Below are 12,280 nucleotides of genomic sequence, written 5' to 3'. Positions count from 1 at the left end.
GAGCCCAGAGCAGTGTGTTCTTACTGACTCTCAGCTGAGACACACACGCATTGTGTCATTTTGGATACTTTGTGGTTCAGTCACATGACTCTGTTTCTCATGAGCATGAGGCAGCGGTGTGTTCGTACGACTGCTTTTTGGCTCATAATGTGTTCACAATGAATCTGATTCACAGAATAACTTAATTAAAAAAAACACGTTCAATATAAATTCAGTAAATGATCATGAAATTAATTAGAAATTGTATTCAAACTGTTGAGAAAAGGAGACTCGATGCGCTTTAGCCACAAATCACACATAGCTCTTCCTGCCACTTCCTGTAAGGCCAGCGTGCCTTCGAGTCTCAATCTTGCACAATACTACAGATGCAAACCACAGATGAGGAAAAAAATTGTCTGAGACAGTTGAGGATGTTGCACAAACTGAGTATGTGAATTTTTTTTTGCTTCGCAGCTGTGACAACATGCATCACAGACTCGCGATGTTTAGGAGAGGAGTAATTGTTTCCCATTTATAAAGGTTATAGTATGTGGGGTTTAAGTATACTGTCCCTTTCAAATTATTTAATCTACATTTGCTTCATAATCTCACTTTTAAATAAATAATTTAAAATATTTTAAAATATTCCTTGCAAAATAGTCCATATTTAGAAATCCTAGTTCAAAATGCTAATATATTATCAATATCACTTACAGTTTTCTGCTACGATTCACTGTTCAAACTTTGGGAGGCGGGGCCTGTGTAATCAAGTAACCAATTAATAACTGACTCCGCCTCTTTTCTTGCATGGAATGATACCAAACTGAAAAAAAATTACAGTTCAAGTTGTCTAAGATGGCTGCTCATATAACATTCCGGCGTTCAGACACTGAATGTATGTAGTTCCATGCAACCATCAGACAAAAGATTACTTTGGAGTAAAAGTAGCTTTTTTTAGTGCTATTTTTAAAGGATGTGTGGTTTGTGATCAATAAGGAAAAGAGCAATATGAGTAGCTTGTCAAAACTCTGCATAACAAACAGAGTAGGCGAGCTGCAGATATTTTATCACTTTATTTCATTACACTGTCATTTAAATGTAACACTTGGCTAAAGGTCATAACCTGTCATTTCCAATCTCTGACTAGGAAAAACGAAAGAAAACGCTCCCTCAACTCCTCCCTGAATTCCTGCTGATCGATTCGTCTCCTCGACCCCGAGTTCAGCAAGTAACATCAACTCAAAATGGCTGTTCACAGCTTCAGCATCAGTAAACAAACAGCATCAGTAAACTAATTCTTACCTTTGAATGAGTTTTACTGTATACACAAGTATTTGCTTTAGATCAATCAACATACCGACATAAGTATTTGCTTGTTAAATCTGTAACACTGACTTTATGGTTTATAGGTAAATATACGTTGCTCATCGCAGTTAGCTGGCATTGAGGAGTCCTTGGTTTTTCACTTTGTAGCTCGAATGCACAGAAGTCAGAAATTATGTAACTTCCAACATCCCACACTACCGAGGTAAGTCGAAATGCAGCATAACTATACCTCAGTTTTTAAACTGAAACACTGCCAGTGCATTATGGGAAATCTCTCGTCCATGCGAGACGGCAATTCTTAGGTAACAGCTATTCCATTCAAGTGAGCAGTCAAACAGGCTCATAAGACAGTAATATACTGTATATAGTAACTCGGATAATGGGGAGTTGTAATAATAATAATAAAAAAAAAAAAATCACATAATTAGAAAATCTCACATAGCACTTTGAAAACCACTGAGCTAATAATACAAGACAGTACTATAATTTTAGATCTATAAAATAATAGAAGAAATGTTTGAGTTCTTGGTGCCGCCCCCCTTCTCTATGTTTCTTAAAATGGCCGACGTTCTAGTAAGAACACTAGACATTTTCAGCGTTTGAAACATGACTCACTTCGGTTCAATGACTCACTTCAGTGATTTGAATCTTCCAAATCATCTCTTTAGGTGACTCTAACAATGTGAGTTTTGATTTGCAACTCGAACAGAATTTAGAAAAGCACTTTAGACCTTTTCTATGAATTTAGACCTTAAAAAATTCTAAAAAGATTTGTTTCCGCTTGAATCAATTTATCTTATTTTACAAATGACTCATTTACAAATTGTCCATTATACATCATTTACACTTATGGCATTTGGCAGACACCCTTATCCAGAGTGACTTATATTTATCTCATTTTTTTTTTATACAACTGAGCAGTTGAGGGCCTTGCTCAAGGGCCCAGCAGTGGCAGCTTGGTGGTGCTGGGGATTGAACTCCTGACCTTCCGATCAGTAGTCCAATGTCTTAGCCACTGAGCTAAAACCACTGCCCTATTAGCAGCTGCAGAAATGAGGCTTCTTTCTGGATGTGATATGAAGTCCATGCGTTGTGTGGAGTCACTCTGGGTCAGGGGTTCGTGGCTTTAGAAGAGCGTATGTGCTGTTGATGTTAGTCGTCCTGATGGGTCTGTTCTTCGTGGTGTGCTGCACCTCAGCATACTGAAAGAAAAAGGTGATGTGACTATTAATAAGCACAACTTTAACACATTAACTCATATGTTTAAGATGCAACACAGTGGTGGAGAAAAACTTAAATGCAGTGCAAAATGTGTGAAAGTTCTTGATACAGAAATGTAAGATTCATGTGAAAATGTCAAACACACGTATGGACATTTCTACAACAAACCACATTTTTCACACCGCACTGTTGAAGTGAGAGCAGAGCTGTCCGAGTGTGTACGCTGTTTGTATTGTACATATAACCACAATGCTGCATAAACACCACAGCACAGGAATTATAATGTTCTATCTGACAATTCTGTGACTTTAACATATTAAACCATAATATGTTTATCCTCAGTAAGGTCACAGTACATACAACTGCTTTACTTTGTATTTTTATACTAATATATACTGGAAAAGAAGTACATTATGTTACATACTTTGATGGAGTAGCATGTGTAGAAATGATTAAATGGAAGTACTTCTAGATGTACTAGTAATAAGATTATTTCCAAATATACCAAATATTTATTTACGCCTCATTACTTTCTGTTCACGTTAATCTATTTATTAGGTTTTATGCGAGCAAGTTTTAATCCTGTAAACAATTTCTTAGAGTGCATCGCTACTGAGTATATTATTCAGTGATAGTAGGAAATTAGCTAGAATTATATTTTTTAATCTCTGGGTGTACTTAAAGTGGACGTCCATGTATTTTTTGTAAGATTAATTACAGTGAGGAACTAGCTGGTGCACGCTTCGTTTTGTCAGTGTATTCTAAAGCGTAAATGCAAAACTGTAATAAAACTGTAAAAGGTTTACTAATAATTAGCACACTTTTTTGTGTAAGGATATAAGAATATATTTGCATTTTGACTGCAAACGCATCGGGGCATTTAACAGCCGAGGCATTTCTATAACAGAGTTTAACACGTTTTACCAACTTGCGTCGGTTTCTCACACACATTAACATGTTTCAGTCTGTGTAGCACAGTGCAACTTTCACATGTGGGACTTTCCGTTTTCGCTGCAACAGACACCATGCCCACATCTACAGCGACTCAAATACCTAATTTATCTCTTCATCTCAATGATTAGAATAAACAACACTGAATGAAATGAAGTCCACAGTTGACACAACCACATCTTCTCTTCTCTATCGTCTCTCTCACTCAGGAGATTCACTTCAAATCATTTTTAATTTATCAGGTGAAAATGATCTGAGCATAAGTGCATGAAGTTTTAAATTGGAAAATAATTTTAAGTATTGTTAAAAAAAAAACCCAGCAACAACAAAATGCTAAAGAAGGAGCAGTTAGCCTACCACAGGGCCGGTGTTGTCCTGATGCGGCTGTAAACCAGGATCTGGAGGTTGTGCTTGAGTTTTTGGAGGTCTTCTGCAGTGACGAACTGTAAAAACTTACACATAAAAATACAGAATTAACCCAGCGGTAGTCAGGATTTCATTAATCTGTCTTTATTATATGTATGAACGAGGCCTGTGTGTGTCAATAACTATTAATAATAAATGATATGAATTATAACACTGATTAAGCAACAATACCATTTTAGAACTAGAAATGCAATGTTATATATTTCTTGTATTTTCTCCTGTATAAAGAACTATTATTATGATGAAATTAGATTAACTTGTGTCAAAACTGTAGTAAATAAATCACTTAAGGTCAACAGACAATCTTAGCTTCAGGTGGTTTAGACTTCTAGACCTATCTAACAGGAGAAAATACCTTTATTTAATTTAACTGAAACTGCATTGTACAGTAATATGGCCAAATATTATCAGGTACAGTTACTGCGTACACAAGGTTTATTCTGCACAGTAAGTACGTTATACCTACATAAATATATCACAAGCATGCAATTAAAAAAAGTCATTTTGGAATTACTAGACTGTAGATCTGAATATCTGGTGCAGAATTGTTGTATGAAAACCTTTTAGTAAATTCATTTAAGGTCAATAGAGAATGCTAAGACTATTAGAGTGATCAGAATTACAGATTTATATTTTCAGTTGTGCAGAAGTACACTCTCAGTATATTCTCAATTACTGCCACATCACCAGAATACACAGTAAATTAAACCCACCTGTAACTGCAACGACCAGAGCACAGTTCATTATTCCTGATATGATGAGAATCGGCATGAGGCTGGTTTCTTTATCTTCATGTTTATCCGCTGTCTGATTCTCTGGAAACAATTTGAAAAATATCACACAGTTTGGACTTCATGTTAAACAAAGTACTCAGTTTATCCACAACATGTTTTGTCTGGTATGTTTTATATCAGACACGGCTGAAGGTCTAGATCAGGAATTCTCAAAGGTTTTATGCAGGGACCACTTTAGGTGTAAAATCTAATTCCAAGGACGCCGTCCATACAGATTGAATTCATTTTAGGCTTATTCAATGTGTAATAATATTTCATAATATTAATATTTCTTGGCACTGTAGAGATTTCTATTTTTCAACATTCCTCTGACAAAACATTAAATTTAAGCTAACAGCTATCCCATTCAAGTGAGCAGTCAAACAGGCTAATAAGACAATAATATACTGTATATAATAACTTGGATAATGGAGAGTTGTATCTCACATAATTAAAAAAAGTCTCAGATCACTTTGAGAACCACTGATCTAAAAAGACAAGACAATACTATAATTTTAGATCTATAAAATAATAGTAGAAATGTTTCTGAATTCTTGGTGCATCTCAAAAGAAGTGCGTACAGAAACACATAATTTATATTAGAGTTAATATAAAACAAAAGTTGCTTCAGTTGAAAACCTGTTCAACGCGGCTATTAAAGGATATTACTGTAATTTTGCTTTCAGTAAACTCACCAGCTGAGTGATTCTGGGTGTAAAGTCTGATTCCACTGCTGATGTCGGGAGGTGAACCAGTTTGAATACAATAATACACTCCTAATTCATTAGTGCTGATATTGTGTATAAATAAACTGCTGTTATATTGCAGTGAGAAAGTCTTGTTGAAGGTCGTGTTACTGTATTGTGCCTCTAGGCTTTTACTTGAGAAAGAGCGTAATATCAACAGTGGAGGTTCTGACGGCTTCATCAGGAACCAGAGCACATTTTTTACAGACACCTCACACTTTAGAGTCACATTTTGTCCCAAATCTACCGACTTCTCTGTGAAACTTTCTGCAGCTCCACAGCACACAAGTAGATCTAGTTAAAAAAAAAACACAGCATATCAATAGTTTAGAATCCACTTATCTGTTCAAGGAGACAAATAAATCATAAGGTAAAATATATGCTGAACTTTACTCACAGAACCAAAGCACAGTCTTCATGCTGAAGCTGAACACTGTTCTCAAGCACTCTGAAATCGTTCTGCTTCAGTCAGGAAACACTTCAGTTGTGTTTTAGATGCAGGAGAGCGGAAGCGCTCTGACCACAACTTTTTTCTAAAATCTCCTCCACTCTTTATGTGCTGAAAAACACCCTCATGCACACACACAGCATTAAAGTATGAATTTACAAGAAAAATACAAGCCATTCACAACCGATCACTTACCTTTTATACCACAGTGCTGTTGAATGCTCGATTCTGAGTGGCTGATTCATTTTTTCTATAATGTACTTCAGCTCTACACTCACATTTATATTGTACTAACTTTACTGTAAGGAGACATTTATTTAACATTTATGGAAGGAGTCTCCAGTGTTAGCACTTTGTAACAGTCAGAGGTAACACTGTAACTTTGAGTTTTAACTTTAAGTGAGAGTAAAAAGAGACGCTGGTGAGGAACTTTTTACAGCTGTTACAACATAAGTGACAACAGGAACCAACGTGTTCTGTGGATTTTTCACAACATTAAATGTAACTATACACAGATAAAATGTATGAAAGAATGTCAGGATTAGTGCCAAGAGTGTAGGACTACAGTCCCCATCAGCCACTGCACACCACATGTTCATGTCACACACTGAGTCACATGATCACAAGCACCTGAACCACGTTTATGGACAATGAGCACCAGTATATAAGTCATGTTTGTATAGCACTCTTTGTCTGTCATCTGTTGTGAGTAGCATTGTTGTTAGATCATGCCATGCTCATGCACATTTCATGCCTGGCAAGTTTATGTGTGCGTTTATGTTACATAATCTTTTCATGTAATAATTCTTGTTCACGGGTGTTGCACTTGCACTTAAAATATTTCGCACGTGCATCTGTCTCCAACCATTCTGTCATAAAGAACAGATTAAATTTTTTTTTAGAAATTGTAATCATTAGTAACTCTACTTCTATCATACAACCCAGTTGATTGTTTTCCTACAGCAGCAATTTTTTATTTAGATTTCAGTGTTTAAGTTAAGATTTAACCAAGAAAGCACAGCCAATTTTATTCCCTTGGTTTCCAGCTACAGGCAGCTGTGGCATTGTCAGGATCGGAACTTGCGATCTACAATGAAAGCTTTTCTGTTGCACCACTCTCAAACTTTTTGCAGCCTGGGACCCCATTAACTATAGAATAATAATAATAATTTGACATAATTTGACATTTTTTGACATGTTGTATGAACATAATCCAGCTATAATTATTTTGCACAAAATATTGCACATTATTGGAATGACTTAATGGAACTAATCATGCTGCTTCTCAGAATAATACTGCACCTTATTTAACAATTGTTTATATTGTTATTTCACTGATTTATTTGATACTTGAATCTTAACATTGTGTATTGGTCTTGCATTGTCCCCTGTGTTGTGTAGGCTGCAACAAGTAAGAATCTCATTACACAATGCCAAGAAAGCTACCTTGAGTTTTGAATGAGTTTGTGCATAGTGTCCTGCAATGCACTGGCATCATATCCACTTGCAGAAGTCTGAATAACAAATGATAAATGCCCATATCCTTCCTGTCAGTATTTTTACAAACAAATTTTTTGCAAACTCATGTTCTCTTACAGTGACTTTTTAAAGTCAAATTTAATTATTGGTCAGCAAATATTTCAAGAAAATAAAAAATCTGAAAAAAAGCTGCTTGCATATATATTTAACCCGCCAGGTTCTGGAAGCACCAGGTTGAAAACTGTCTTAACAAGGACACAACTGACTTATAATTGGCCTTCAATATACTAAAACAGCTCTCATTTCTACATTTCTCATTCCTCTGTTGAACTAGTTTTGAAGAGAATTTCAGTCTGAAGGAAAGGAGTAAAAATAAAGACTAAGGAGCATTGGAAGGAAGTTAAAGATAAGGTAATAGAATTTCATAACTTAGCAAAAGATTGTAAAATTATGTCTAAGAGGTTGGACATCCCAGAACTGTTGGCTCAATAGTAAGGAAGTGGTACCTGCATAACACCATCCAAGCATTACCTAGACAACGAAGTCCAAAATTCAGCACAAAAACAAGATGGAGACTGGTGAGGGAAGCCACAGTGAGGCCAACACACACTCTGAAGCAGTTACAGAGTACAGTGGCTGAGAGTGGAGTGAACATGCACCAGGCAACATAATTGAGGATTGTATGGGAAGCTTGGCTAGAAAGAAACCATTTCTCAAAAAGAGCCACAGGAAAGCGTAAGTGAAAACTTGGTGTGATATGATCAAGATACTGTATTTTGGCAAGATTCAAAGCACTATGTGTGGTGCAAACCTAATGCAGGCCATACCTCAATTAACACCATCCTACAGTGAAATATAGTGGGGGAAGCTTTATGCTATGGGGATGCTTATCCTCCTCAGAACCTGAGCTTGTTGTCAAAGCTTTAGGGAGAATGGATGGAGCAAAATAGAGGGGGATATTAAAGGAGACCTTTAAGGGGGTTGAATATTTTTGTAAGGAACTGTAAACATGTTAATAACATTGACATTTTTCAAGGAAAATATAGTTTTATTTTTTAAAAGAGAAATTTCTCCACGAATGATTTGTTGGAGAAGGTGGTTTCTCCAATTCTTTGAGCAGTTACCTGTAATCTTGAAGGGTGCCACATCATGAAAACACTTTTCAACCTTTATACAGGCCTCATATAAAGAAGGTGCTATATTTATACAAAACTAAGGACACTTGTTTCGGTGGATTTTTTAAATTATTTTTAATGGAAGTGGTCAACTGAAATATAAGAAGCTGCACTGAAATATGAAGCGATGTTCAAATTGAACCCTGGCTCACTAAAAGTTGTAGAACAGCTCCCTTGGTGGTGCCTTAGTGTTATGACATGGACATTTTCATTTGCTTCTTTTTAAGGATTGTTGTTCAAGTGACTTCAAAAATTCTTATCTGAAGATGGGTTATTAAAAACAAATTTGACATCATTAAATAAGATCTGTTCTTAGATATAAAATTAAATAAAAATGAATGATTTGAATGAATTAAGTTTATTTATCATTTGCACAGTATGCCATGACATGTACATTGAAATGCTTGTGGCAAGGGTACAGTAACCTGTTCACGTAACAGAACATGACACACACACCCACAGGGCAAGAGCATAGACAAGTAAGTATACTAACAAAGTACAGTACGTACTACATCATAGTGAGAAAAAGAGGAAAACTAGATACATCACAGATTATTGCACTCAAGTTGTGTAAAATGTCCAAGTGCCAGAGGGGGGAGTGGGAAAAAAAGTGAAAAGTGTGTCAGGTGACTTGGTGATATTTGATATTGTTTAGGAGCCTGATGGCCTGCAGGTAAAAACTGTTCTTTAGTCAGCTTGTCTGTGATTGGATCCTCCAAAAATGTTTGCAGGATGGCAATTCAGAGAATAGACTGTGTGCTGGGTGATGGAGATCTGAGGTGATTGTGAGCTTACCTCAGGCACTGTGACTGGTAGATGTCCTGTATAGCTGGGAGTTTGTTGCCTGTGATGAGTTCTGCTGTTCCCACCCCTTTCTGGAGAGCCTTGCAATTGTGGGCGGAGCAACTGCCATACCATACAGTGATGTCAGGATGCTCTCTATGGTACAGTGATAGAAACTGGAGAAGGTTTTTAGGTTCAGTCCAAACTTCTTCACATTCTGTAGGAAGTAGAGGTGGTGTTAAGACCTAGATCTTCATGATGCTTAATGATGAGCTTGGAGGGAACAATGGTGTTAAAAGCCAAGCTGCAATCAATGAACAACATTCTCACATAGGTGTTCTTTTTCTCTAGGTGTGTGAGAGGAGGGTGCTTTGTTAGAGAAATGGGATTGTCTGTAGATCTGGATTGGTATGCAAACTGGACGGGGTTCATGGTTGTAGACAGGGATGAGCAGATGTGGGTTTTAGTTAGCCACTCAAATTACATCATGATGGTGGAGGTCAGTGCAACAGGGCAGTAGTCATTTAAGCAGGAGATGACAGGGGTCTTGGGAGCTGGAACAATGGTGGTGCTCTTGAAACCTACTGGAATAGCTGACAGGCTCAGGAACAGATTAAAGATGTCTGTGAAGACCTCCCTCCCTCCATCCATTTTCCATACTGCTTATCCTACACAGGGTCACAGCGGAGCCTGGAGCCTATCCCAGGGAACTTGGAGCACAAGGCAGGGGTGCCAGGGAACTCATGGCACAATTGCGGAAAACCACGGACAATTTGGAAATGCCATTCAGCCTACAGCGCATGTCTTTGGACTGGGGAAGGAAAGCGGAGTACCCAGAACAAACCCATGCGTATGCAAGCTCCATGCACACAGGGTGGACACAGGATTCGAACCCCCAACCCCAGAGGTGCCAGGCAAGCATGCTAACCACTAACCACAAACATGCTAACCACTAACCACAAATGTACTAACCACCGTGTCCCCCTCTGTGAAGACTTCTGCTAAAATAATGAGTGACAGGGTGATGTGATGTAGGTGATATGATGAGGTTGATTATTTTCCTATAAGAGCACATCCAGAAGTCTTTTATTCCCCTTATTCTATTGCAATTTACCAATGCTTAAATTTTTTTTATGAATAAAAGAATGATACATTATATTTATCCATTTATAGTTACATTTGATGTTGTAGAACGTCCATGAAATAAGTTAGTTTCTGTTCTCACTTATGTTATAGCAGCTACAGTCCCCTCCAAAAGTATTGGAATGGCAAGGCCAATTTTTTTTCTTTGCTATACACTCAAGACATTTGGGTTTGTGATCAGAAGATGAATATGAGACAATAGATCAGAATTTCAGGTTTCATTTCCTAATATTTACATCTAGATGTGTTAAACGACTTAGAATGTGGCATCTTTTCTTTGAACCCACCCATTTTTAGAGTGTTCAGAAATATTGGAACATGAAACAAGAAACCACTGGTGTACTAACAACCAGACATGGAACAGGTTGGCCAAGGAAAACAATAGCAGCTGATGATAGAAACATTGTGAGAGCTGTGAAGAAAAACTGAAAAACAAGTCAGTGACATTACCAACAACCTCCACAGGGCAGGGGTGAAGGTGTCTCAATCCACCGTTTGAAGAAGACTTTGAGAGCAGAAATGTAGAGGCCATACCACAAGATGCAAACCAGTAAGAGTCGTAAGGCCAGATTGGAATTCACGAAGAATTACAGAGATGAGCCACAAAAGTTCTGGAACCAAGATTAACCTCTACTAAAGTGAGGGAAAGGCCAAAGTGTGGAGAAAGAAAGGATCTGCTCATGATCCAAAACATATGAGCTCATGGGTCAGGCACGGTGGAGGTAGTGTCATGGACTATGATTGCATGGCTGCTTCTGGAATGTAAAGCATGTTATGATGTAACTCATGAGAGTGCAGCAGAATGAATTCAGAAGTCTACAGAAACATTCTGTCTCCCAATTTCCAGAGAAATACATATAAATACATTTCCCACCTTGGGACGTTCAATGTGCAAAGTGAAAAAAAAAACATGGATGCCTCCACAAAAGCGTATCTATTGTTTGCTTTGTTAGAGCATGTAAAGCTCATAAAAAGCTACATTAACCACACTTTTACAGTTTAAAGCCTGAGTGGCTATTGATTCTTTTCTACTGTATTGAATTTCAAACATTCATGCAATATTTTTGACTGAAATTGCAGCACAACAACAGTGGACAATATCATGTAGATTAGATGTAGATGTAGCCAGCTAATATTAGTGATAACTAATGTTGATGATTACCTTCTCAAAACAGTGATTAATATGGTCAGTGTTATAGATTTAACCAAGTACTGTGTCTGTACATTAACTGATCTAAAACCAATACTGCTTTAAACTCATTTAAAAGTAGACAATGGGGACTTTAAACTGTTCACAGCGTAAGCCACCATGTTGATTTGACGTCACTCTGTAAATGGGGAAGGAACTGGTAGAAGCCTACTCCAAGCTGAGTTGAAATTTCAAGTTGAGGAGAGTTTTCAGTGTTTTTTACCGGATGTAGGCAGGAAATTACAGGTTGCAACTTCGCCTCGCATGCAGCATTTGGTTTGACTTAACTCGGAAGTGGGATGCTGACACTCAGAATTTCGTCTGTTTTGACTGTGTTCGTGCCACAAAGTGCAGGAAAACATGGACACCTTCATCTTCGTAATTTGTTAGCAACTAGCTAGCCAGCTAATATTAGTTATATGAGTGATGTATATTTTCCTTCTCAAAACAGTGAACTGTATAACCAGTGCTATAGCTTTAACAAGTTAATATGTCTGCATGTAGATTGATCTAAACATATAATAGATTATAGCACATAACGCATTTAAAAGTAGAAGAGTGTTGACGGTGTGAGTGGTCATGGTCACATGACGTCATATGCTGAACTCCGGACCTTTCTTTGTATGAATTCTATGGGGTTA

At 37.3% G+C, this 12,280-nt stretch overlaps 1 protein-coding gene across 1 annotated transcript; it reads right to left on the bottom strand.

Annotated features, from left to right (window-relative positions):
* Positions 1-1,037: 1,037 nt before the first annotated feature.
* LOC113524311 (uncharacterized) lies at positions 1,038-7,288 on the bottom strand. Its single transcript, XM_026910503.3, has 5 exons — positions 5,820-7,288; positions 5,372-5,716; positions 4,617-4,718; positions 3,835-3,929; positions 1,038-2,507 (listed from the first exon to the last, which is right to left on the bottom strand). The coding sequence occupies exons 1-5, from the start codon at positions 5,839-5,841 to the stop codon at positions 2,406-2,408; spliced, it is 666 nt and encodes a 221-aa protein (XP_026766304.3). The 5' UTR covers positions 5,842-7,288; the 3' UTR covers positions 1,038-2,405.
* Between the last annotated feature and the right edge of the window lie 4,992 nt (positions 7,289-12,280).

Source organism: Pangasianodon hypophthalmus, chromosome 25, assembly GCF_027358585.1.
Source record: "Pangasianodon hypophthalmus isolate fPanHyp1 chromosome 25, fPanHyp1.pri, whole genome shotgun sequence".
Lineage (NCBI taxonomy): Eukaryota > Metazoa > Chordata > Actinopteri > Siluriformes > Pangasiidae > Pangasianodon > Pangasianodon hypophthalmus.
This window is presented reverse-complemented; position numbering and strand designations above follow the sequence as displayed.

Bases quoted from the DNA above. Each gene is read 5' to 3' on its own strand.
- LOC113524311 (XM_026910503.3), bottom strand. From the start codon at position 5,841: ATGAAGACTGTGCTTTGGTTCT. The intron at 5,717-5,819 runs GTGAGTAAAGTT...TTTTTTAACTAG, and splicing joins GAAGACTGTGCTTTGGTTCT to ATCTACTTGTGTGCTGTGGA. The intron at 2,508-3,834 runs GTAGGCTAACTG...TTTTTCTTTCAG, and splicing joins AGGACAACACCGGCCCTGTG to TATGCTGAGGTGCAGCACAC.